Source organism: Chelonoidis abingdonii, chromosome 8 (genome assembly GCF_003597395.2).
Source record: "Chelonoidis abingdonii isolate Lonesome George chromosome 8, CheloAbing_2.0, whole genome shotgun sequence".
Classification (NCBI taxonomy): domain Eukaryota; kingdom Metazoa; phylum Chordata; order Testudines; family Testudinidae; genus Chelonoidis; species Chelonoidis abingdonii.
Genome location: NC_133776.1, coordinates 88,670,769 through 88,698,671, shown reverse-complemented (window position 1 = coordinate 88,698,671; position 27,903 = coordinate 88,670,769). Strand labels below are relative to the sequence as shown.

General features: G+C 40.7%; 1 protein-coding gene and 1 long non-coding RNA gene across 9 annotated transcripts in view; one reads left to right on the top strand and one right to left on the bottom strand.

Moving 5' to 3' along the window:
* LOC116829403 (phosphatidylinositol-binding clathrin assembly protein-like) overlaps positions 1–18,940 on the top strand; it is a 53,280-nt gene extending 34,340 nt beyond the window's left edge. For 2 of the 8 annotated variants that reach the window (XM_075068823.1, XM_075068821.1), the window contains 6 exons: positions 743–863; positions 12,616–12,639; positions 12,784–12,840; positions 13,125–13,232; positions 14,266–14,320; positions 17,499–18,940. In XM_075068823.1, coding sequence (XP_074924924.1) covers positions 743–863; positions 12,616–12,639; positions 12,784–12,840; positions 13,125–13,232; positions 14,266–14,280 — 325 coding nt within the window. In that variant the 3' untranslated portion in view covers positions 14,281–14,320; positions 17,499–18,940. Of the gene's footprint in view, positions 1–742; positions 864–12,615; positions 12,640–12,783; positions 12,841–13,124; positions 13,233–14,265 lie in introns of all 8 variants that reach the window. The other 6 variants (XM_032788215.2, XM_032788213.2, XM_075068824.1 and 3 more) reach the window with 3 other exon arrangements.
* The window catches only part of LOC142047211 (uncharacterized), a 190,810-nt gene continuing 163,934 nt past the window's right edge, over positions 1,028–27,903 (bottom strand). The window contains exon 2 of the long non-coding RNA XR_012656414.1: positions 1,028–2,146. This is a non-coding gene — a long non-coding RNA (uncharacterized LOC142047211). The remainder of the gene's footprint in view (positions 2,147–27,903) is intronic.

The window sequence follows — 27,903 nt, the reverse complement described above, 5'->3', positions numbered from 1 at the left end:
ACAGATCCATTAAGATCTTTGATTAACTAAGATCTTCATTCTGAAAACCATCTACATCGGTCAACAAATCTTATCAACAACAGCATTCAAACATATTGTGACTAATAGGTTTTCAACCATAATATAGACAGGTTCTAAATTGCATTTGATAGTATGAGTAAATAAATCACCTGTAAGATGGAGAACTGGCATGTATCCAGTCCTCGTTAAAAACAAACAAACAAAACCTGTGAATTAGAAAGCTCAGGATGAAGTAGCTACTGGTTCAGTGGCATCCTTTTAACCGCCTAAATGAGACTTGGAGATTCTAGCAACCTTACTTGTTAAGGTCAGATAAGGCAAAATTCAAGTGAGCCACTGAGTAAATAGCTCTGGCAAATCATTTTCTGTAACATGCTCTCTGAGAAACCATTGAGCTACATTGCATTGGATGATATTTAGAAAGTTTACTTCTCATCTTGCTCCAAAAGCAGTGGCAACTTCGTAAGAGCAAGAACATAGATGATAACAGTGATAATTGGAATAAGTTAATGGTGAAAATTAGATTGTGTTAAGAATTTTTGTGAATTTCTGCTGCCTACATGAGTTTTCATCTGTTGTGTTAAGTTTTTACTGATCCTCTGATATTTGTTTATCTGCTCATAAACAGAAATTCTTTTCAGTTTCAGGTCAAAGTTGTTATACTTTATGGAAGAGCCTGTTAACTCCATGGGGAAGCTTAGTTCTGTAATTTCTTTTTTAGGTCAGACATGCAGTGGAATCAGCCAACAGAGAAGAAACTTACTGGTGGAACAAACTGGCAGGCAAAAACAAGCACATCAACTACATGGAACACTGCCCCCATTCCTCCTGCTCCACATATGGTAAGTGTTGTACCATTTCTGACTTCAAATTATGCACCATGAAAGTAAATAAACTGCATTTTCCACTGATATGAATTTAAAAAAAAAAAGTACCAGAGGCCATTGGACTTGAGGCTGGAGAATTGCCTACAGAGCAGCTCCATACTCAGTGACTTGAAGGGGAGTTGACTTCTCCCCTCTGCCTCAGAAACTCCTGGCCTTTTGGGTTGGGCTGAGGCTAGGATTGTGCAGTTAAAACTCTGTTCTTTTAAGCTGTCTACAGATTCAAGAAGACCCACTGTATTGGTTTCCTTTGTTAATAAATGGAAGGTCTATAAGGACTAGAAGCTTTTTCTTTTAAATAAAAGCTTAGCAGCAGCAGAAACTGGTGAGCAAGTTCCCCATTCACCAGGAAAAGTTTTCTGCTTGGAAGTGGTGAGTGGATTTGTCAAGACTCAGTGACAAGAGGGAAAACAATATCAGAAAATGTGAAAATGACAGAACTTTGTAAATGATTTTTTTGTTACAGTTTTCACCTAAAAATTTAGTAGCGATTGGACATTTAATATAGTGAATGCCAGTGAAAATGAGGTAGGATCAGAGGCTAACACAGAGAAAGAATAAGCTAAAAATTGTTTAGGCAAGTTAGGTGTCTCCCTGTCACCAGGGCCTGATGAAATACATCATACAATACTCAACTTGCTGACTAAGGAGCTGTCTGAGCCATTAGCAATTGTCTTTGAAAAGTCATGGAAGATGGGCGAGGTTCCAAAGGATTGAAAAAGGGCAAATATAGTGCCAGTCTATGAAAAGGGAAATACAGACAACCCGGGGATTTATAGACCAGTCAGCTTAGCTTCAGTACCCGGAAAGATAATGGAGTAAATAAATAAGCCATCTGTTCACAGAAACTTAGAAGATAATAGGGTGAAAAGTAAGAGTCAGCATGGGTTTATCAAGAACAAATGGTGTCAAACCAACCTAATAGCTTTCTTTGACAGGGTAGCAAGCCTTGTGTTAGGGGGAAGTGGTATATGTGGTATATCTTGCCTTTAGTAATGTTTTTGATACTGTCTCACATGACCACCTCATAAACAAACTCAGGAAATACAACCTAGAAGGAGCCACTGTAAGATGTGTGCATAACTGGTTGGAAAACCCTTCCCAGAGGGGAGTTATCAGTGGTTCACAGTCAAGCTGGAAGGGCATATTGAGTGGGGTCCACAGGGATCAGTTCTGGATCTGGCTCTAGTCAATATCTTCATCAATGATTTAGATAATGACATAGAGCAGGGGTTGGCAACCTTTCAGAAGTGCTGTGCTGAGTCTTCATTTATTCACTCTAAACTGTATTACTGGCACGCAAAACCTTAAATTAATGTTTTTAGAAGGTCTCTTTCTATAAGTCTATAATATATAACTAAACTATTGTATGTAAAGTAAATAAGGTTTTTAAAATGTTTAAAAAGCTTTATTTAAAGTAAATAAAATGCAGAGCCCAGACCGTGCGGAGACCGTGGTGTGAGTGCCACTGAAATCAGCTCATGTGCCGGCCTCGCCCACCTGTGCCATAGTTGCCTACCCCCGCATAGAGAATACACACTAAGAGTTGTGGAGATACCGAAGCTAGGAGGGGTTGCAAGTGCCTTTCGAGATAGATGAAATTCAAAATGATGTGGACAAACTGGAGAAATGTGTCTGAAGTAATCGATGAAATTCAATACGACAAATGCAAAATGCCTCCACTTATGACGCTTCCCCTCTTGGCACAACCTTCACAAACCGACATACTGGCACGTCCTGCCCATCCGCCTCAGTGGAAGACTTCCCCATCTGTCCTTTGTTCTGTTCACTTCCTTCATGGCCACTGGTGAGAATCAGCTCTTACTTAAGAGCTTCCCCCGTACTTAGTGGAACCACACCATTTGTCGGCTGCATTCTTCCTGTGTCCACCAGAAAGAATTCCTTGTATAAATCCTTGTCTATAACAAACCCGGGATCCGTTAGAAGAAGCTGAGAGGCGTTGGGGCTCCGTGCCGCCCACGCGCCAAGCTTTCTGAAGCTGTCATCTGTTCCTGCTCCAGATCTGGGACTGTCCTTGGCTGGGACACCAGTCTCCTCGAACTGTGGATCTTGGGCTTGGTCCCTCTGGAAGCGATGTAGGGATGTGGTTGGTTTCGTTGCTGGTGAAGCCGCTCTCGCTGTGCAACCTGGTGGTTTTCAGGCTCTGGCTGGCCCTTCGGTATGGTGTCTGTTGCTTTCTGCAAGTTTCAGCCGCTGGCCCCCTCTGGCGTGAGTGTGAAGATGTGGTTGCAAGTGCTGGTGCTGGTGCTGTTCCAGTTCCCGGGCGGCGACTGGCAGGTGCTGGTCTGTTCAGCCGTGCAGGGCTCCGGGTCCACTACTCTGTATGGTCTCGGGCAACACAGACGGCGTCCTGTGGGGGAGGAAGGGCCTCAAGAACAGGATGGGTCTGGAAGCTGTGCCTGGTTTGGCTGCGTGTCACCTACACTCTCTTGCCCCTTCACCGGTTGGCAAGTCTTCCCCCAGTCAGCATGGGGATGAATCAATTGTCAAGACAGCAAAAGTCCACATTCCTACCAGCCTTTGTACTGGAGCGGCAGTTCAGCTGAGGCACGGGTCTACAGCTTGTGACATAGAAGGCGGTAAATTGTCACTTTGGCCTTTGGGTGATGAGTTTGATCCAGGAAGGATTGGGTGGAATAGCGACATTGTGCCCCTGTCTCTCCGATGCGGATACCTTTTGCCGCCCAAGCTCAAATTTTCCCTTTGCTCAAGGGATCTGAGGTATCTGGTCTAGGGATCTTTTGGTGTTGATGGTGGTGTAATGACTGCACCCGAGTGGGGTTCTTTGGTCGTTGGCCTTATATTCCCAGGTTCATTACACTTTAATGATCGTCCAGCTGACGGTCAGTGGGTTAGGTGAGTAGCTGGTAGAACTGGTGAGGTGGAAGATAGGGTGTCTGTGGCTTTCCTGGGTTGTAGGTGGGTTTTGGGTTGCCCTCGTGTAGTTATGTACAGTGTGCCCCTGGGTGTTCATTCCCTTACAGTACTTTCTTGCTTTTCTGCCACTTCCATCCATCTTGGCTCCAGATCTCCCCCATCTCGGGTTAGATTTGGGTTTTCCATCTTGGATGTACCGTGTTATGTCCTCAGGAATTACCATCCAAGAATGCTCCATTTGTATGCGAGGATGAGTCGTGCATGATGAAACATTGGTTCCTGAATATCCAGGCTTATAATTCTTCCAACGTAGTAGGCGTGTTGGAAATGACCCATCTGGTTTCCACTTTTGGGTTCTGAAACGCCGACGGGCATGATCCGGGGTTATCCCCATTCTGAATAAGGCATTGGTTTGAAAAAATTTATAATCGTTCATTTTGTCCTTTGGCATTTCAGCCGCCACCTCTGCTAAGGGTCCACTGAGGTATGACCTCAGCTCTACGATGTACTGGTCTTCAGGGATGCTATACCCAATGCAGGCCTTTTCAGAATTTTCTAAGAAGGCCTCAGTGTCGTCGCCTGCCTTGTAGTTGGGAAATTTCTTGTGCAGTTGAACAACAACTGGCAACGGGTGGTTAGGATTGGCTGCATTCTGATGCTTAGCCTGTTCTAATGCTAGGGCCTGTTTGTAGACCTCCCTCTGTTTTTCCATCTCTCGTTGGAAGGCTGCATCTTTGGCTGCTGCTTCTCTTTTGTAAGCTTCCTCTTTGGCTGCTTGTTCTCTTTTGTAGGCAACGTCTTTTTCTTTTTCTCTCAGCTCCATCTCTTGTATTTTTTTTTCCAGGTCGCGCCTGTGATCGGCGTCTTTGATTTGTTCCTCTGCCTCTAGTCTCACTTGTTCCTGCTTTAGGGCATCTTTGGTAGTCATGGTTTTTGTTTTCTAGTGTTGGGGTGCCCTCTGGTGGTGGTTGTTTGAACTACTGTCTCTCTGTTGTCTCCTGGAGTCTGCCTAGCCACTCCTTTTCTTTAACTTCTCTCCTAGCTCCTTTGACATGCAAATTAACTAGTAAGACCAGTTTATTTACCTGTGTGTGTTGCTGGGTACTTGATTCCCAATTGGAATTCTATTGCTTAACAATAGACCCTTTTGTGGGTGCAATGCTATGCTCACTCCTTGAGTACAACCGGAGAAGCAATTAGCTTCCCCGAGGCTAGTCATTCACTCTAGTCAGCTCACACAAGAAATTCCCCCTCCCTTTGTCCTATACTTCTCCCGCCCTGGGACAATAGGGAGGTGAGACACCGAGTTGGGCTTTTCTCTCCCCCCTCTGCCTCACTAGAAAAAGAAACTTTCACAAGGTTAAAAAGAAAACTTATAGAAAAAGAGAGAGAAAAAAAACAATAATCTTGCATTAAGAAACTCAGTACAGGCTCTTGCTTATCAGAAATATGAAGAAACACTGATTTAAAAGATAGCCCGATAAACCAGTCCAACAAATCCACCATACATGTAAATACAACACAAAGCTCCTCATAGCCGAATTGCTTTGGCTTCCTTTGGTACTCACAAGATGTATAGGAAGAAACTTGGAGATAAGATGCAGTTAGGAGAAAGCTGTTAACTCACAGCGAGAAACAACAAAGACACAGCCATCCACATCTATTCGTACAACACAAAGCTCCCTCATAGCCGAATTGCTTTGGGGGTTCCTTTGTACTCACAGACTTTGTATAATATTTGAAATAAGATGGAGTTAGGAGGAAACCTTGTTACTCACAGCCGAGAAAACAAGAAAGACCTGAGTATAAATTCCGCCCTGACTTTAAACAATCCAGTTCTCTGATTGGTCCTCTGGTCAGGTGTTGGTTACCCTTTCCAGGTAAAGAAAACTTAACCTTACCGTACCTATTTATGACACCTGCACTCACTGGTAAGGTAGAGCGACGTGGCCCAGCCTGCTCCACTCCCCCTGGCTCCAGCCACACTGCAGCAGTGTTGAGGGGCGGTCCCCTCCCCAAGTCTGGGAGCCGGGGAGCAGAGCAGGCTGGGGCCAGGTCACTCCACTTCCCGCAGAAGTGGCCAGCTCCCCCATCCAATCCCCCCAGAGGCCTAGGGCCAGCCCCCCATCCTGCAGAGGCCTGTGGTGGGGCCCACAGAGCCAAATAGCGAGGGATGGGCCTGTCTGGGCTTTGCCACTACACCCTGCACCCCTCCAGCCAGGGCTCCCCACTCCAGCCAGGGCTCAGGCTTCCTCCCCTGTGACACCTGCCAGGGCTCAGGGTGCCTCATAGGATTTTGCCCTGGGCTTCTTCTGGGGCTGGACACCCATTTTTCCTGGGGGCCCCAATGTGGCACCCAGAACCGGACACAATACTTGAGTTGAAGATGTAATTCTTTTGTTCTACTCTGCGCTGACAAGGCCTCAAACCTCCTGCTAATAAATCCAGAATACTGACTCATATTAGTTTGTGATCCACTATGACCCCCAGATCCCTTTCCACAGTACTCCTCCTAGGCAGTCATTTCACCATTTTGTATGTGTGCAACTGATTGTTCATTCGAAGTGGAGCATTTTGCATTGTCCTATGAATTTCATCCGAATACTTCAGACCATTTCTCCAGTTTTGTCAGCCATCATTTTGAATTTCATCCTATCTCCAAGGTAACTTGCAACCCCTCCTAGCTTGTATCATCCACAAACGTATAGTGTATTCTGCTATGCCAGGGGTAGGCAACCTGTGCATGGGGCCGAAGGCGGAATGAGCTATTCAAGTGCACCTGTCATAATAGATAGCTAAGGGTTAATGTTCTTTACCTGTAAAGGGTTAACAAAGGACCACACACCTGACCAGGGACAATCAAAACCGGAATTTTTTCAAAGTCAGGGAGGAATTTTGTGGGCGAGTCTTTTGTCTGTTCTCTCGGCTTAGAAGGTTCTTCGTCTCAAGCTTCCTAATACTCAGTTTCAAAGTTGTGAGTCCAAACCGGCAAAACATAGCTTTATATGTTTGTTTGGTATTTAATGTGTGTAGTTTGATGGAACGGGTATTAAATTTGTATCGTCTTGTTGATAGAGTCTGGTTATTTCACTATTTTCTTTTAAGATACCTGGTGTACTTAATGCAGAGATCATATGTTTCATGGTGTTTTTTTTTTTATATAAAGCTTCTTTATGACTTGTTGAGTTCTCTCTTGGTAGGTAAGGAACGAAGGCAGATGTCTCTTTGTGGTAGATCTAGGAGATAAGCATCTGCTGCACAGGTGTGGGAGGGGGAAGAGAGATAGAATCATTTCTGTTTCCTGTATTTGGGGTTTGTCTCTTTGTGGAATAGAGGAGACATGCTTCTTGGTATTGTGAGTAAGAATTGCATCCAGTAACTCTCAGGTTAGCCAGAGAGGAAAGTCGGTGGAGAGAGGGGGAGGGAGTGGGTTATTCCTTTTGGTAAGACTCAGGCTTCTGAGTCTTGGGTTCCCAGGGAGGGTTTGGGAGGACCAGAGGGACAAAACCCTGGAAATTTTTTGGCGGTGCAGCAGTCGAATCAAATGCTGTAAGTTAATTAGCTAGAGGGTATGCAGGCACCCAGATTTCTGGACGCTAAGGTCCAGATTTGGGAGGCTTATGATAGGTGGAGCAAGTGGGAAAATAAGAATCTAGAAGCCAGTAGAAATAATATTTTCTTTCTCTGCTAGGGGCTTTTAGCAAGAGAGGTTTGGTTTAAATAGTAGCCATGAGAGAATTTTTTTTTCTGACTGCTTAGGTGGCTTGCATTTTTAGCAAGAGCCATACAGGTTGACTGTAAAAAAAAAGCAAGCTGCTAAAGCAAGCAGAAAAAAAAATTTTTCTCTCTCTAGCACTTAAAACCAATCTTTTCCTCACTGCTACTGTGTGTGATTGCTAGCAAGCACTCTCAAACGGGAATGCTATTGTTTAACCCACTACCTTAATGGCTGTGTGAATGAGCCTACTAAAAATGCGAACTGCTGAAACAGGCAAGAAAAAAAAATTTCTCTTCTGCCTTTAAAACCCAATTCCTTCTGCCTGCTAATGCCTAGCAGGAAAAAAAAATTTAATAAGGTAGCTACTGGTTTTTGGATTTTGACATCCCACCTGCTGCTCACCATGTGGTAATCTAGCCTCCCAGTCCCAGACCTGGACTTTAGCGTCCACAAAGCCTGGTCCTGTCCCAAACCTGGACTTTTGCGTCCAAAAGTCTGGGGGCTTACCTGAAACTCCCCAAGCTCACTACCAGCTTGGATATTGGGCTGCCACCAGGTCAGGAATTTAATTAGAGGGCCTGACCCCCCTTTCCTCTCTCTGGTGTCCCCAACCTCTCCTTGGGGGGACACCCAGATTCCAATCCCTTGGATGCTAAAAGCAGGGGAGAAAACCCCTTCCCCCCTCCTCCCAGGCTTGCCCAGGCTTGTATCAAGAAACCGGTTTCTCTGCTTCCCAAGAGATAAGCGTTCTCTGCCCTCAGGACAATTGAGATGCAAAATACCAACAGCTTGGCTTTGCCTTTCCCGTGCCTGCCTTCCCGTGAGGGAGACCCCAGAGGTGATTCTTTTTCTCTTTCCCCGTAGCCTGCTCTTTCCCTGAAAGCAATAGGAAAATAGCCCACAGCCTGGCTTTTTCCTTCCCTTTGCCTCCCTAGAAAAGAAACTTCCACAGTTTTAAAAGAAAAGTTTATAGAAAAAAAAAAGAAAATATAAAACAATAATCTTGCATTAAGAAACTCAATACAGGCTCTTGCTTATAAGAAAATATGAAGAAACAGTCTGATTTAAAAGATAGCCCAATTAAACCAGTCCAACCAATCCACATACATGTAAATACAACCCAAAGCTCCTCATAGCCGAATTGCTTGGGGTTCCTTTGTACTCACAGATGTGTAGGAGACACTTGGAGATAAGATGCAGTTAGGAGAAAGCTTGTTAACTCACAGCCGAGAAAACAACAAAGACACAGCCATCCACATCTATTCGTACAACACAAAGCTCCTCATAGCCGAATTGCTTTGGGGTTCCTTTGTACTCACAGACTTTTGGTATAATATTTGAAATAAGATGGAGTTAGGAGGAAACCTTGTTTACTCACAGCCGAGAAAACAAGAAAGACCCTGAGTATACAAATTCCCGCCCCTGACTTTAAACAATCCAGTTCTCTGATTGGTCCTCTGGTCAGGTGTTTGGTTACCCTTTCCAGATAAAAGAAACTTAACCTTACCGTACCTATCTATTTATGACAGCAGGCCCGACCGCTTCTGGAGTCTTCAGTGGAGTGGGGTCGGGGCTAGGGCAGAGCAGGGGCTTGAGCCCTAAGCAGCTGCGTACTTTGCATATGGGTAAGGAAGGCCCTAGCCCCAGAGCCTGGTCTGCCTCTGCCCCAGAGCTCGGGCTCCCCCAGCTTCAGCTGTTGGGAGCGAATGTCCCCAGCCCGGCGGAAGCCACGCCTGAAGCTGTGGGGGGTAACTGAAGCCTGGAGTCCAGCTCCTGAGCTGCTGCTGCACAGAAATCAGGGTGTACCACCTTCATCTTTGCGCTTCACTTGGAGGGGGGTCTGATCTCCCCACTAAGTGTGGCTGTGCAGGGGAAAGACAACTCCTGTCTCTCCCCAGCACGGACACATTAGCAGCTCAGTTCTGAGCAGCAGTGGAAATCAGATTTCATGAGGAAGGGTTGATTTCACGGTCTGTAACATGTTTTTCATGGCTGTGAAATTGGTAGGGCCCTACATCTAAGGGAAGATTGAAAAAACTGGGTTTGTTCAGTCTGGAGAAGGGAAGACTAAGACGGAACACAAGTTTACAATTACGTAAAAGGTTGTGACAAGGAAGAGAGAGAAAAATTGTTCTCCTTAACCTCTGAGACTAGGACAAGAAGCAATGGGCTTAAATTGCAGCAACAGTGGTTAAGGATGGACATATTAGGAAAAACTTCCTAACTGTCAGGGTGGTTAAGCACTGGAATAAATTGCCTAGGGAAGTTGTGGAATCTCCGTCATTGGAGACTTTTAAGAGCAGGTTAGACAAACACCTGTCAGGGATGGTCTAGATAATAATTTTCATCTTGTCATGAATACAGGAGACTGCACTAGATCTCTCGAGGTCCCTTCCAGTCCTATGATTCTATGACTTGCAGGAATATTAGCTATTGATCTAAGTATGCTGGCCTTCATACCATTGAAAAACTTACATTAAGGACATTTTAAAAAAAATCTAGACTCCAGTTTATTTCGTTTTGGAGATGGACAGAAATTAACGGTGTATGGTTTGCCCTTTTGGGGAGGTTATAGTTATCTTAAGATAAAATTGATCTCAAGGGATAGTTAGGTTTGTTAGGAAGGGACCTAGTCCATCTTGCTTCTGAATCCTGAGAGAAACCATCTCACATGTAATAACTGCCATTCCCAGCTTGTTTTGTCCCTGTCAGGCTTCAACATGGCTGTTTAACTACTTCATTGCTGATAATACTTTGCCTTTTATACAGTCTTCTATGTAGAGTGCTATGCCAAGAACTACAGCTTATTAAACCATCTCAGAGTACTTCAGTAATGAAACATATTGCTGCCCAGGATGTCAGATGAATACTATAAATATTTCTCACATGGCAACATGCTGACTTACCACCTGAGGAAATATGAGTGCCAGAAATAAATCCCAATCAATTATAAACTGAAAAAATCAGTTACAACTATGTCAAACCAATAGAAGAAGAGTGGGAAGCACTCATAGTGTATATCTGTGGTTCCTTATTTAGACAAACACACAAAATGAAGGGAACAATGAAATAGTTCGGACTGATCTTTAATTAAACTTGTCATCTGCTTCTATTCCATCCATGGTTTAGAACAGGGGTAGGCAATCTATGGCACGTGTGCCAAAGACGGCACACAAACTGATTTTCAGTGGCACTCAAACTGCCCAGGTCTAAGGGGCTCTGCATTTTAATTTAATTTTAAATTAAGCTTCTTAAACACTTTAAAAACCTTTATTTTGCATACAACAATAGTTTAGTTATATATTATAGACTTATAGAAAGAGACCTTCTAAAAATGTTAAAATGTATTAGTGGCACGAGAAACCTTAAATTAGAGTGAATAAATGAAGACTCGGCACACCACTTCTGAAAGGTTGCCGACCCCTAGTTTAGAAACATAACTTCTGAGTTTCAACAGATGGCATGAGAGTATGTAAGAGACATTGAGGCAACGGTAGATTGGGGTTTGATAGTTGACTTTCATTTAGTACATTTGTATGTTTGTTTTTAATATATCAGTTCAAGTTCTTTTTACTGAGTATTTGAAATACTTAGCCTGTATAGAAAAAATACAATTCCAAGTCTTGGATAACATTTTCAAAAGGGCTTAACTCCCATCTTCAAGGTTCCTTATTTATTTTGATACTTATGAAAATTGTGTGCCTTAGGCTGTTTTGAGGGGGTTGGGTACTAAGGAAAATATTCAGTATTTTATGCCTCTTGCCTTTGATACATAGACTATACTTTTGGAAGGATGAGCAAATGCCCATTTTTGTTGGTTCACAGTTTGTTGTGCCACATCTAAATCAGGTCAAGCATTGTGACAGGGACTTTAAGTCATCCAGTGGCTGAGGAAAAATAGCTATACCAGAACTGAACAGTAAGTGGAAAGTCCTGAATTAAACATTCCATAAAGCGACCCCCAAAAATTCAGGGAACAGTTCTAAGCATCTTCATCTTTCTCAGTAGTAACTTCCTGTCTATTCTGGATGGTCAACAAAAGATATGGAAAGATGCTATGGGTCTATTAAAATCTGCAGTAGTCTGATTGTTGTAGAGCCAATAATAGAGGATGTTCCTGGTTTTATTCATTCTTGTCCTGAATGTATTAGGAACACAAAATATCTTCCTACCCTTGCGTACAAATGTGCTAATTGTATCCCTGAAATGGCTGCCTTGGTTAAAGAAGTAGAACTAGAATGTTTCTTTTACTTATTAAAAGAATCAAAACCTATCAAATGGCCAAGGGGATTTGGAGAGCTACTATGTGTTCCCCAAGCTCATGTGCAAAACACATATTCTTTCATATCTGTCATGCAGATGGAATCTTCTAGTCTCCATTTTCATATGCTTTATAACTTACCAACTGTTAATAATGTGCACATTTCCCATTAGGTCACAATGGGACAGCAAGACCTAGGATGTGGCCCTGTGTAGAAATGAATCCCCAGATGGTTGTTCTTGGGACTGATTTCCTCTTCCACTTGCTCCTGCTCTTCAATTTCTGGGCTTGCTTCAGACACCTGGTTCTATTTGTAGAAAAACATGGAAGCTGTCTTTGGGCTAAGAATCTTTTATGCTACTTGAGCATCCTTTCCTCTCCATTCCTCACTGAATTTCTTGATGAGTGATCAAGGCTTTCTTGCTCTCTCCTATTCTCTTCTTCTCCTCCTCCTTAAGTAGCTATACAGTGCCTGTTTTTGAGGGTTTGAAAAGCAAATAAAGCCTTTAAATGTGGCTGGATTTAGCAAAAATATAATGAATTAATGCCTCCATTATTAGACTGAAACTAGTTGTTGTTTACATGTTAGAAAAGGAAAATTCTATCCTAGTTACATGGTACAGCCTGTGAAATTAACTGTTTTTACTGTTATATCACACTGCATTACATTGTTTGTACATTTATCTTTTCTAGTTAGACTATATTATATTCACAATGAAAAGCATAGAGATAGGTAATTTCAGTACTATATCATAATCCAATCCTGGGTTAAGTTGTCTAGTTTCAGTACCACTTGAATAATTTTTTGTCCTTATTCCTTTTTGGTATGCCAGAATGGAGTACATTATCCTGGATATGTAAGTTACTTTCTTGTAAACTTGTAACCTATTTCAAGTACTTTACAAAATATACCTTTATATTTTGTAAAGTCCCTTATTAAATGTTACTAGTAGTAGTATTTTAGATCATTTCAAGCATAATTTTTCTTCCTGACATTAAAGGTACCTGCTCCAATGACGTACCCAGTGACTACACCTCAAGTGCCTGTGTATGGAATGGTAAGGAGTTCATTGTTATAACTGTATTTTCACACTTTGGAAATGTAATTGTATATTTTGTTTTGTTGCCATATTTCAATATGCTAATTTGTCGGTTTATACTCTTTTTTCTTTACACAAACTAAAAGACCTGAAAGACTACATACCTGTTGTTTCTGTTGTTGTGCTGATTTCCAGTATATCACATACAGCACAAAATATTCAATATGAAGTTTCCAAGATTAATCTGAGTTAAAAATATTTCTTTGATTAACTCTTCCCCTGTCTTTCTCTCTACCTTACAGGTACCTCCTCAGATTGGTGCTGCTCCTTTAACTGCACCCCAGCCAATGATTTATACACAGCCAGGTCTCAGGCCAACGAATCCCTTTGCGCCTGTCCCTGGACCACAGGTGAACATTTTTTTTTTTAATGTGAACGTAAAAGATTAAGGAAAAGTCCCAGTCTTAGGAGTAAGTGAATGATCCCAAAACAAAAAAAAAAAAAGCTTGGGATCCCAGTAATTTTACAAATATCTTTTTCTAGGACCCTTAAATTACAAATGCGCTTGAGTGAACTATCCCAGTGTACACTGATGACCTCCTAGTCTGCCTTTAAAAAAGGCAAGTCCAGCTTTTGTTAATATTGTATAGGTCTCTATGGTTTAATGCTATTAAAAAAAAAAAAATTGCCATAAAGATTTAACACTGTGATCTAAAAGGATACCTTAAAGAATACAACGTTAAATAAAACTGGACTTTCTTCCTTCCCAGCCAGTGTTACCATTCTGAACTCATTAGAGCTACAGTCCTCTATTTCCATGCTTGTAGGGATTACTTTCATCTGTGTAGTGGCTCCTAGTAGGCATTACCTCCTGGAGGAGGAGCAGGTAAATGAATGGAGGACAGCGGAGCACAGCTTACTGGTCAGCTTTTCCTAGCTATCTGTGAAAATCCTTGCCTAGAAACTTTAGGCATAGGGGAGATGGCAGTATTTGGCTTCTAGGACTAGCCAGCCAGTCATTCCCCTGGATGAGTTCAGCCTTACACAACACAGCAGGCAATGAATTCATGTCTTCTGCTGGTTTGGGCCGACAGTTGGGATGATAAAATATGGTGGTCTTCATACATTTCATGTGGGGAGAAGATTAACACTAATTTATGTGCTCCATTGGGGGAACATAAATTTCACGCTCAGCTGTGAATTTCACTCTGTATCTATTTGTATCATAACCCTAAATGTTTGGGTTTGGTGGTTTTAAATAACTCTCCATAAGAAACCAAAAAAGTTGTGCACTATCTTCTACCTCACCCCCAAATAGATCCTGGTTGTCAAGTAACCAGGTTAACTGTTCTCCTTGTAGATATGTGAATTGATTCATTATTCTGGAGAAATAGTGCATTGAGTAAACAAACTTAAACTTAAACTTTCATTTCTATCTTACAGATACAGTTTATGTAGAGCAGCCAAAGCAGCGAGATACATTGATGACCAAATACTGGTAAAAAGAAGAGATGGAAAATTCAGTGTTCTCACAGTGCAGTCTTCAGCAGGGCATCCACTTACGACTCCCTGTGTAACATAAAATTCCTTTGAATTGCAATGCTTTAGAGGTTCTTGTTTATAACAGTCACTATGGTATGGAATCATGTTTGTTCACTGGTTTTAGATTGCAAGACTAGCCTCAGTAGAAAATCAAAATCTTTAAAGCTAAAGGTCAGTTTAGAAGATGAGAAGAATCTGACTTATACCTTCTGAAGAGGGGCTTACTTACATAATTGGTTTGCAACTTTATTCATCAACAGATGGCCTATAGAAAGTTGACGGAGAGCATGATATTTCTATTTATTTTATTTTCTCCCTGAACTGTGTGGCTGTTGTAATCAAGGCACAACTCAAATGAAGTTGAGCAATAAAACTTTCATATGCTCTAATAAAGTACTCTGATAGAGTAATGCTTGTATTATCATATAAAGCCAATATTGAGTGAAATCAGACAGCTTTCTCATATTAGAATAGCTTCTTATAATTCACAAATTTTATACTGTGAGTTTTAAATGCTGTGAATCAACTAACTATATATAAAAACAATTAATGGAAAACTGGTCCATTGGCATTATGGCAGTGCGTTATATTGCCAGCTGAGAGATTCAGACTTTGGCATAGGCTTGAGATCTGTCTCCAAGCAGGAGAAGATAGTAGTAATGTTACAGAATAGCATGTGCAGCTTCCAAACAGATAGTGATAGCTGCACTTCCTTACAGTATCTTTTGTGCAGATAGCAGCATCATTCTTAGCTCTAGCAGGAGTTGCCTTTATGTCACAGTAAAACTGCAGACACATCCAGCAGTAGCAAATTGGAGGGATCAGCAAATCTTGTTGCTGGCCACTAAAGAGGAGAAATGTCCACATTTCAGTAGTTTGGCAGTTTAAAAAATAAATAAATAAAGTTGATCTTTTTGGACTAGGAATTACATTCGTGGTATTGTCCAGCCTTTGACTGTAGCTTTTGCCATTTGTTCAACAACAAATCCAGTCCTTACAAATTACAAAAAAGTAATTATTTTTAAATGTGTAAATATATGTGTAAACTTGGAAATACGTTTCTTTAATTCTGCAGTAACTTTTTTATTTTGTTGAATTTTCAAAATAAAAATACTGTATTGCTTAAGAAATGTACATACATTTCTTTTATAATAAAAATCTTGCAATCCATTATCTAATCTATGAAAAATATAACTGCAGTCTAGCTACACATATGCAAAAATGATTTAAAAAATTAAGGTTTTCACTTCCATATTTATTAAATAAAATATTACATAAAAATACCGTAGAATGTTGGATAAAAAATACAGCCTGATCTTTCATATCTTCAAACACCTGAAGAATAAAAATGATAGCATGAAAAAAGTATGTAATTTGAAACACATACAATTCAGAACATGTTTCCAGAACTTTAGTGGGAGAATAGAAGAAAAGGGAAAAGTGCTATTGTATCACTTAAATCTCGCTGTGGGATAATCTTAAATTGGGTCATCATAAAAAGAAAATGAAGCATCCTTGTTGTTAACGTCAGTACAGTGACTGTCTTGTCTTGGGAATGTTACATTAGCAATAATATCATTGAGGATAGCTTACGAATGCCAACATGTTGTTTAGTAATCTTGCCAAATTGTTCTAGAGTAAACCTTTGAAATACAGCACTTAAATTCTATAATACCCGTTTCTCTAGGTATCTTTTTGTTTGTTCATTTTGTGCCAAGAGTGTAAGGGAATATACTTATTTCATAAAAGAAATATACTTTTTGTCAAACTAAATGAGAATTTTTAAGTCCTTTTGACACGTGTTTGAAATTTATAACCACTAACTTTCTGTGAAATTAAATGTTGCAAATGGAACAGATGTATTAAGCCAAAATTCTGGGCATGTACTGGCAAAGATATAAACTGGACTAACATACAGTGATTAAATATTGAAATTTGAATTTAAAGGCTTTTGGCTTTAATCCCCTCTTCCCTGGGTTGACCAAAAATACTATATAATTAGTTTTAAGTCAGTGAATTCTCCAGGGCACACAGTGGCCCTCCATATCCTGGTAAAACCTACCCATAACTTGGAGTGAGTCGTAATGTTTGAAACTTTATTTGATACAGAGATGAATTCCATTGAGTTTACTCAGCATTTAAAGATCTTGCTTCCAACAAATTCTTCTGTCTTAAATCCAGTTTAGATCAGTACCTGTGATAGACTAGTATGTGTTTTTTAAAATAGTTAAGCAGTAACGTGAATGCTCAGAGGTTGTGAACAGGTAATGTCTGGCACTATAAAATAAATATCAAGACTCTTCTTTCCTGTAGCAGATTATTTTATAGTCCTGTTCAAATCCATCTTAAATTATATCCCTTGTATGATTCATTTTAAACTGCTCAAATGAATGAATGGGCAGACAGCATGCATTCACTGTAACTTTATTGAAGAGCTACATTCTGATTAGCTAGAATGTATTTGTTCTCTACTTCCTGCAGTCAGAAATAGGCTCAAATACTTATTTTTTAAATTTCTGATTTGGCTAGAGAAATTTTTAGTGACTTTGTTGGGCAGCTTTCCTATAATCAGACCGTCTGATAAGTTTTAGTTAGAATTAAAAAGGAAAAAACAGCCAGTGTACATCTTAAACACTTTATAAACTACCTTCCCTTTAGTCTTGTACAGCATTTGTTGATGCATTAATGGACTTACGTAAAAATCTTGATATAGTTTTTTATCTTTGAAGAAAAGGTGGTTTTAGCATATTTCTGACTTCACAAAAGTGTACAGAACTGCTTTTAGCAACTTCCTTGTGAACATATTTGAACATGTAAAATGCTGGAGTATCATTTTTAGCCCCCAGCGTATGGTTTCATAAATTAAGAATAATGTAACTGCAAGGAAACAGGACACTGTCAAGATTCTTAAGGCTCAGTATTTTCCCTTTGATTCTCTGAGAGACACTTTGTTGTACAGCAAAATTATCCCCATTATTGGGGACCATATGACTTAAAAGAAAAGAAAAAAAAAAAAAAAGCCTTGCAACCATTGCAAATAGTAGCTGGTACAAGAGCAAGACAACAAAGGACTTGTATGTATATGGCATTGTCCATTCACTCTCCTACTAACTGTTGTTTTTTTTTTGATTAAGCATCGTGTTCTGAGTGCTCTTCAGCTCCTTCCTTTCTCTCAAAATCAGTGAAATCTGAGGAACGCCATGCACGTCCATCATGTGTTCCTGTGGCATTTGTGACTATCATTCCACCTAACAGCTGAGATGTTAACACTGTTGCATCCCTTTTTTGGGAAGCAAGTTAATATCTTTCTGATGGGGCACTTTACCATAGAATCGATTGCAGGAAGTGGGATGGAACTTTGTAATATTGAGCTTGTTGGACTTGAAAGTGTCCCTTTTAAATAGCTGTCCCTTTTTAATATCCTTAACGTACGTTATGAATTTGCCTCCAGGAAGTTCTCTACCTTAAATATAGATTCCCAACTAGAATTATGTAATAGAGAAATTTTAGTTCTGTGCACATAGTGGTGGAAAAAAAATGTAGGGTAAAAATAGTGAGCATACTTTTTGTAAAATGTTGAATATCCTCTTACTACAAGACTGAATACAGGGTGTGTCCAGATCTGGTTTTTTGATGTGTGGCAGAGAGGGTGGGTTACAATTTTAGAGTATCATGCACTGTGGATCGGTGCTTTATTTGTAAATAAAAGGGAAAACTTTTTTTTCTTTTGGGTAGTTTGTATCGTAAGGATAACATCTAAAGGCACTGTGTACCAGTCATTTATTTCCATTTTAAAGATTATATTTTTGAGTAATGGAAATTGTACATGTTATCATTTATACATTTATTGGTAGAGAAATAGAAAAGTTATGTTGCTATTAATCTGAAGATGTATTTGATTGTCACGTATTGCTAAATATATTACTGCATACTTTTTTCCACAAGTATCTCGTGCATTTATTTAAAGAGATTGTAATAACTGGTGCAGTTTTTAAAAAAAAAAAAAAAATGTACATTAAGAATCCTCCTTCAGTATCTCAAACCTGTAGCCTTGTGTTTCAAATCTAATCCTTTACCAGATATTTGGCTGGGGATTTCATCATACAGAGCACTGGCACACAAAAAAAGGTGCTGAATAGATTTATTCATTTGGGATTATTTATTTAATGGCTCTTTTATCATTTTATATGTTGCATTTTCCCCATGTATAACAGGTTTGTGCCTTTTATTGGGTATTTATTTAAAAGGAGCTTACTATAATGTAGGAGGTTGTTTTTACAGGCTTATTCTTGTATGGCTGTTTCTTTAAATGAGTTCCTTTACATTTTATAATAATGGATGCAGAATGTGTGGAAAACAATCCATTGACCATAAAACTGGGAGAGGGGGGGGGGAGGTTTAAAGATACAAATTCTGCAGAATAAAACATTGCATAAGCACAAGACTGGCTATGTTGACATTTAATTGTGGCACTTAATTTAACAACATACAAAACTGTTGGGTTTTTTAAGATTGTTGCTCAGATTCATTCATTTGTTGTTAAAAGGTTTTGAAAAATAAACTTTGGCACAAATAAGATGTGTTTTATTTTTAATGTGTTCAGATATTTAATGCTTGTTTCAAAATTGCTATAAGAGAGTGGAGTTAATTGTTCTTGCTTCATCTTCCTAAACAGAGTGTGGTAATCAAAAGGCTGCTTAGTTTGTTATATTTAAATATAGTTACGGCACTATGCCTTTCTTACTGATGACATTCAAGTGGTGCCTGCGCTTTTGTAATTTGAGGGTTTGATCTATCAGAAAGTGAGTCCAGTAAATGGGAAGGTCCGATGCTCTGTTTTCCTTATGCAGGCTAATCTTTAATGGGGAACTATTTCAGTTAGTCACTAAACTTTGGGGGGATGTATTGAATCATTGAAAATAAAGTACATTAGACAGTTATTCTCCCTTATACTTATCCCCAGTTTGGATCAGTGTCCGTTTGCATCTTGGATGCAGTAGATTTGGTCAGCACAAATCTACACATATGGATTGCACAAAATACTATGCCTCTGAATCCAGTATAATAGAAGCAAAAAGGCAACATCCTAGGTTGCATGGTTTCGTTGCGTATACGGTTAACTAGAATCCCTGACACAAGGACATGCAGTTGTTGTTAACATGTGGCTGACATTTGTAGCCAGTAAATTACCTTTACTGAGATTTTTTTTATTCTCGAAAAAGTTAAATTGCTAGTTTTTTCCATCACAAATTGCAGCATTATGCAACTGCTTTGTTTAAAACAAGCAACAAGAAACTATCCACTAATGTCAAAACTAAGGGCATAAATCCTAACCAGGCAGTGTTCACTGCAGGTAGTTACTTAAAAGCCTCCAGGTAACAGCAGATGAAAGGCAAATCCATTTACACATTGCATTCTTTGGATTTTACTATTTTGGTTTATTGTTGCCAGGGAAATGCTATGCCTAAAGTTCATATCATTTGATGTCACAGTGAGTTGCTCTTGGAAATGGTTGTTACAAAGAACTGGCTAGGCCTTAAGCTAAGCCATAGGTAGCATGAATCAGACACAGTAATGAAGAACACAAATCCTGTCTGCATGCATACGTTTCTAACACTAACTTAGGTTTTTCAAAGTTTCCTATGAAACCAACACTTTAAGCAGCAGTATTTTGAACCAACTGCACTTTAGTGCAAGTTTGTTAGAAGATTCGTTTCAATTAATAACTTGAAATAGTAGACTGCAAATTCTTGAAGTACTGGGTCACTGCCAGCTGGTCACATTGTAATAGAGAGGCACAGTTCCAGCAAAAGCTTTTTATTCATTATAAAGCATTTCGGAAAGTTCAGGAGATCAAGCTATTTGGCTGACCAGCCCTGATGTACATCAGTGTTGTGGAGCTGTTCCATAGAATGTTGTACTCTTCTCGGAATTGTGTGCCAAAGAATTAAGAATTCTGTGCATAATATTTTAAAAATCTGTAAAATTTTGCATATTTTGTCAAAATAACACAATATAATCATCCCAGTTTCAATTATTTTGGTAATTTCAAAATACCTATTAACTATGTCAAAAATACAGACAGCAAAAAATGATTCCCCTACCAGCAGAGTTAAAGAAACCCTTCCTACAACTCAGTTCCAGTTGAGGAGTGCTGGAGGTGGCTGTGTGGGACCCCCAGAGCCCTGACATCTGAACTTCCATCCTACCCCAGAGCCTCGTTGCGGGGCAGACCCAGGCCAAACACCAGCAACCCCTCCACCTGAGCCCAGAAACCACCACCTCCCCCCAGATCCCAGTCATGGGGTACCACTAGCTCAGACACCAGTGTCCCCTTCCCCCTAGAGCCCAGACAGGGGGAAGCCCCCAGCCCAGACACCAGCACACTCAGAGCCTTTACTCCCCCAAGCTTCTTTACTGTCCTGCCAGGGGGTGTGGTGTGGTACAGTCTTGCCCTTCCTCACTCTTCGACAGAGTTGGGGCCCTTGTCCATCCCTGGGAGAAGGAGGATCAAGCAGAGCATTCAGCCTCCAGCCCAGTCAGGCTAGGCAGCCCCCTCTCTGCAAGCTGAGCTCTACAGAATCCAGCAGTCCTTAGTGGCAGCCAGCAATTCTGGGGGGGATACGGAATTCCGCAAAATTCTGTGTTGTGTAGTAGCGCATAATTCCCCCAGGAGTAAAATGTATACCTTGATCCTAAAAATAGAGCTTGGTAGGCAGTCCCTTGTATCTGCACATAGTCCATGGGAGTTGACTGTACTCAGCTACTAAATATTCACTATAACTTATATAAAGATGTATTCTTAAATTATTTGTATTATCATAGCACCTATGAACCTTAATCATGGACCAGGCCCCCATTGTGCTAGGCGCTGTATATTAGGGTGACCAGATGAGAGGGAGAAAATATCAGGTCACATTGAGAGGGGGGTCTGCCTGCAGAGCAAAAAAAAGCTGAGTGCTGCTGGCAGAGCAGCATAAATAAATAATAAAGGCAAGTGCTGCCGGTAGAACGAAATATTGGGACAAATTGCGTCCTGACCAAAGATCAGTCGGCACACGGGACAAACACCTAAATATTAGGATGGTCCTGATTTTATCGGGACGTCTGGTCACCCAACTGTACATACCCACAACAAAAATAGGAGGTCTTATAAGAGGTTACAACCGAAGTATAAGACAAGAGACAACAGATGGATGTAGATTGATTTACTGATGGGAGTTTACAAGGAACAGAGTTAATATTAGCATGATAGGCACATTTTATAAACCAGCAGAAGCCACCTTTAAAGTACACCGGATCCTCACTAGAATGTGGGATTTGGGATCTGTGTGCGGTACCTGTTAACACGGGGACCATGTTAAAACTAACTACAATTAAAGTAATTAAATTGGGATCCATGGCCACGACTGCATTATATGCGAATCTGCAATATATAGACGTGTTCTAGCGAGGGTACAGTGTATTATGTATAATCCTTAGGACCAGTTCAATTTCATATGTAACTGTAAATTCTGTAATCCCTCATTTGCTACCCTTTGTTAGTTTCCATATCCTTGTTCCAGCTTCCACCTTTATCTGTGCACAGTAAAGAGTATTTGCTTGTTCACTTTAAACAAGATCCCATGGCAAAACCAAAAGGGTGAGATGTTCACACTGTTGCCATAACTCTGCTCCTGCTGAATTCAGTGGGAATAATGTTAGGGCCAATCCCACCCCACATCTACAAATATATGTTGGTACTTCCTTGTCTATTTCTGTCAATCTTAATTACAATTTCAACATTTTTAGCTTCACTGATTGCAGCTGACCCTCCTTTAAACATTCAGAAAATATACTATATACCCTTAAAACTTTTTATTTTGCTAAATACTTTGACTATAATTAGAACTACTTATTTTTACAGCAGATACAGAGATCAAATAATGAGGGAGGTTTGGAAACAGGTAGTGTGGTTTAAAAAAAATTGATACGTTTTTAAAATGCACAATAGGCTTGGAAAATTGTCAATTATCTGAATTTTCTTTTGAGTTTCTGTACTTCATTTATTTCCTACTAGATTTTTGTTGAATTAAAAAATATACGTAAGACCCGGATCCACAGAGACTCTAGCACTAAAGTCCAGATTTAGGTGCTACTGTGACCCATAGAATTCCTGCACAGTTGCCACAGAACCCTCTAAGGTGCCTAAACTCACTTCTCATCTAAATTTAGATTGTAACAGTCCCAAATGTGTAGAAGTTTCTGTCTCTGTCTGGGCATGCACACTGCTGCTTCAGGCAGGCATGTGGATGCTTATCTCACCTCTTAAGCTCTACCACCATCCTCAGACCAGGTGAAGGTAAGCAGGGCAATGCCTACCTTGCCTTTGAGACAATCCAACTCTACACAAAACAGATATGCTGGTTTGGGTCATTCTCAGTCTCTGGGCTGGTCTACACTACGGGGGAAAATCGATCTCATATACGCAACTTCAGCTACGTGAATAACATAGCTGAAGGCGAAGTATCTAAGATTGAATTACTTACCGTCCTCACGGCGCGGGATCGATGTCCGCAGCTCCCCTTGTCGATTCCGCAACTCCGTTCGGGTTGGTGGAGTTCCGGAATCGATATAAGCGTGTTCGGGGATCAATATATCGCATCTAGATGAGACACGATATCGATGCCCGAGCAATCGATTGCTACCCGCCGATATGGTGGGTAGTGAAGACATAGCCTCGAATATGGAAGTTGTTCCGTTTTGTTTAAATATGCATTGGGCTAGAGACAGAATGATTCTATTCCAATGGTTAGGCCACTCACCTGAGCTGGGAAACCCCTTTTCATATTCCTTCTCATCGGGCAGAGGGGGAAAAGTGAACTGGGACCTCCTGTATCCTGGGTGAGGACCCTAACCATTGGGCTAAAAATTAAAGAGGACTCGTCTTTCTGGGCCCCTGAGTTAGGCATGCACTGCTGCTGTTCTTGCAAGAAATACTTTATGTGCCCAACTTCAGGAGTGGGTGACAGTTCATGGCTGTGGATCCCAAACTGAAAGAGGTGCCTCCCTTCAGCCCAGGCTTAGGGCTAGTCTACACTTGAACTGCTACAGCAGCACAGTGAAGCTGTAGCGCTTCTGTATAAACACTCATTACAGCCACGAGTGTGGTCCTCCCATTAGTATAGTTTATTCACCAGCCCGAGAGGCGGTAGCTAGGCCAATGGAAGAGTTCTTCTGTCGACTTAGTGCCATCTACACTGGGGGAGCTAAATCCGCTTAACTGTCCCTCAGGGATGTGGATTTTTCACACCCCTGAGCAACATAGCTGGGTTGATTTAACTTTTCAGTGTAGACCTGGCCGTAGACACCTAATTCCCTGAGAGAGGCAGGGCTTGGGACACACCCCACACGTCAGCATCTGCAGTTGGTTAGCTTAGGTGCCTCCTTGCCAAGCATGCTGGATTTTGTAGATTCTATTCTCTGACCTCTCTCTCTTCCCACTGTATTGTTTAAAGAGCACTTAGCGCAGGGTTTGTGGATTCCACTGGGTGGCCAGGCACCCAAAAGTTACGCATTACAACACTGAGTGTGGATCCAGGCCTAGCCTTTTTTCAAATACAGCAAAGTTGTTTTTTATTACTGTCTCGGATTAATAAACCATTTGCTTCCGATAAGTGAACTGAATTCAGAGACTGAAATTTAGATTTGGTCCCTGAATGTCCATATCTTTTGTTTATATTGTATTGTTGTACTAGTAGCTGAAAGCCCATTCTGTCGGATGGGTGTGGCAGTTGAGCCAAGCAATCAACTGCCTGTGCAGTCTTTCATACAAACCAATGAAAGTGTTGCATGCATATTAGCTGTAGAGTAAGTGGTGATTGAGTTACATCTGATGTCACAATAGACATATGCCTGACTGTAGCTGTACACCACAAAGGTGTAATTTGTTAAATCAAAGTGGCTGAGGATTTAAAATGTTGGATGGTAACAGACCATGAATCTCAGTGATGATTGAACCTGGTGATCATTTAAACAAAGTTCTCAGCCATGCTTGTGGCTGTTTTTTCCATCATTTCACACCGACTCAACAGCCATGCTAGGCTTCAGAGTGACACACAGTGACACTTCTGGAATCTTCTTATGTAGATTCTTGCACTTTCTTTTGAAAGGAGGAAAAATGTAAGTATTTCAAAAGCTTAGTGACCTAGTGAGAAATTTTATTTTTTCCTCATCTGACCTCATTGCTTTTTCTTTCTGCATGGCCAGCGCCATCTCAGAAGTTAAGTCAGGGTTTCTGCTGCCCTCAAATGGAATAATTAGTGAATTGGAAAACACGTCTGCCCTATTCTCTTGTTCATAATTGCACAGGTATCCAAATCCAGACTGACAGTTGCGGAAGTACAGAACACTTATTATCTGTCTCATGAGATTAATCTTTGGAAAGAGTAAATTAAATTATATCCAGGCTTAACAGCAGTGGTTGTGCTGGCAGAAGGTACAAGGTCACTCTTCTTAAAAAAGCAAAATAGTTTTCAAAAATTGTATATTGTACTTGAGCAGCATCTGTTTAGCAGAGATGTGCTTGAAATGCAGTGCACAAACCTCTAGAGGGCTTTGTAACTAATTTATACTTTCGTCTCTCTTCCTCCTACTCAGCTGATGTGCTCCTAATAGCTTGGCTCCATCACTGCACTCTTCCCTGAAATTGCAGCTGCTAAACAGCCTTTGGCAAAAGTATTCAAAAATAGGAGCACAAAGTTAGGCCCCAGAATTGATAGACTTCAAGGCCAGAAGGGAACATCTAGTCTGACCTCCTGCACATGGTAGGCTACAAACCTCACCCACTCACTGCTGTAATGTGCTCACAACCTCTGGCTAAGTACTGAAGTCCCCAAATCTTGATTTAAGGACTTAAAGTAACAGAGAATCCACCATTTACTCTCATTCAAACCAACGAGTGACCCGTGGCCATTGGAGATATTTGCTAATAGCAGTCCCAGATGTCATCATACCACCCCCCATAAACTTACCAAGTTAAGTCTTAAAACAAGTTAAGTTTTTTACTCCCGCTGTTCCCTTTGGAAGGCTATTCCAGAACTTCACTCCTCTGATGGTAAAATATCTTTGTCTAATTTTATCCCTGAACTTATTGATGACCATTTTATATCCATTTGTGCTTGTGCCAGCATTGGTCCTTAACTTAAATAACTCCTTTCCCTCCCTGGTGTTTATCTCTGATGTATTTTTAGAGAGACATTATATCTCCCTTCATTTTGTTAGGGAGCTCCTTAAGCCTGCTTTCGTAAGGTAGGTTCTCCATTCCTCTGATCATCCTAGTAGCCCTTCTCTGCATCAGTTCTAGTTTGAAATGAATTCATATTTCTTAAAGAATGGAGAGTGGAATTGCACAAAGTATTCCAGATGAGGTCTCACCAATGCCTTGTACAACGGTAATAACTGTTCCCTCTCTCTACTGGAAATACCTTGCCTGACACACTTAGGATTGCATTGGCCTTTTTCACAGCTGTGTCACAATGGCTCATGATCACCCTATGATCAACCAGTAAACCCAGGTCTTTCTCCTTCTTTGTAGCTTCCAACTGATACGCCACCAACTTATAGCAAAAATTCTTATTGTTAGCCCCAAAGTGCATAACCTTGCACTTTGCACTATTAAATTTCATCCCATTTCTATTACAAATAAGATTGGTCCTAAGATGGATCCCTGTGGAACTCCAGGAACTCCACCTTTCAGCATGACCCATTGTAGTCTGCCTTTCAACCAGTTCCTTACCCACCTTTTCAATTCTCATATTAATCTCATCATCTCCAATTTAACTAATTTCCGATGTGGAACTGTATCAAATGCTTTACTGAAATCCAGGTAGGTTAGATCTACTGCATTTCCTTTGTCTAGATAATCTGTCACCTTCTCGAAGAAAGAGATCAGGTTGGTCAGGCACTGTCTACTTCTGGTAAATCCATGTTGTATTTTATCCCAGTTACTGTTTACCTCTGCCAGTATCTACTCTCTCTAATAGGGAGTTTTGCAAGGGAGTTAGTTCTCCAGGTGAAAGAGGAAATAACCCCAACTATACATACAATATGATGGGAAATAATTTAGCTACAACAAATCAGGAAAAAGATCTTGGAGTCATCATGGATAGTTCGCTAAAGACATCCGCGCAGTGTGCAGCAGCAGTCAAAAAAGCAAACAGGATGTTAGGAATCATTAAAAAAGGGATAGAAAATAAGACAGAGAATATCTTATTGCCCTTACATAAATCCATGGTACGCCCACATCTTGAATACTGCATACAGATGTACGATGTCGGTCTCCTCTTCTTCCAAAAGATATTACTGGCAATTAGAAGAGGTTTTCAAGAGAAGGGCAACAAAATGAATGTAGGGTGCTAGGAACGGGTCTCGATATGAGGGACAGACTAAAGAGGCTAGGACTTTTCACTTGAAGAGGAGACTAAAGGGACGATATGAATAGAGGTCTATATAAATCATGAGTGACTGTTGGAGAAAGTAAATTAAAGAAAAGTATATTTTACTTGTTCCCACTAATACAAGAACTAAGGGACCAACCAGGGAATGAAAAGTTACATAAGGGAACTAAGGGCCACCAAATGAAATTAATGGGCAGCAGGTTTAAAACAAATAAAAGGAAGTTCTTCACACAGCGCACAGTCAACTTGCGGAACTCCTTGCCTGAGGAAGCTGTGAAGGCTAGGACTATAACAAAGTTTAAAAGAGAACTGGATAAATTTATGGAGGTTAAGTCCATTAATGGCTACTAGCCAGGATGGGTAAGGAATGGTGTCCCCAGGATCTGTTTATCAGAGGTGGAGATGGATGGCAGGAGAGAGATCACTTGATCATTTCCTGTTAGGTTCCCTCCCTGTGGGGCACCTGGCATTGGCCACTGTCAGTAGACAGGATACTGGGCTAGTGGACCTTTGGTCTTACCCAGTATGGCCATTCTTATGTTCTCTTTCAAAATTTGTTCTAAGACCTTGTGTACAACTGAGGTCAGACTAATGGGCCTGTTGGTTTCCAGATCACATTTTTGTCCTTTCTTAAATATAGGTACCATATTAGCAATTCTCCAGTCATAGGAAACAACTCCTGATTTTATGGATTCATTAAAAATCTTTGCTATTGGACTTGCAATTTCATGTGCCAGTTCCTTTAATATCCTCAGATGGAGACTGTCTGAGCTCCCGGATTTGGTCCCATTAAGTTGTTTGAGTTTGGCTTGAACCGTGGATATGGTCATTTCTGCTTCTACCCTGCCACTGCCCCCAACTTTCTTATTAAAATCTTAGGCAAAGTATTTGTTTAGGTGTTGGGCCACACCAAGGTTATCTTTAATCTCCATTCCATCCTCAGTGCTCAGTGATCCCACTTCATTTTTCCTTGTTTTCTTTTTATTTGTATGACTAAAGAACCTTTTACTATTGAATTTAATTTCCTTTGCAAGATCCAGCTCTGCTTGGCTTTTGGCAGTTCTCACTTTCTCCCTACACTTTAACCTCCAAGAGGAAAGTT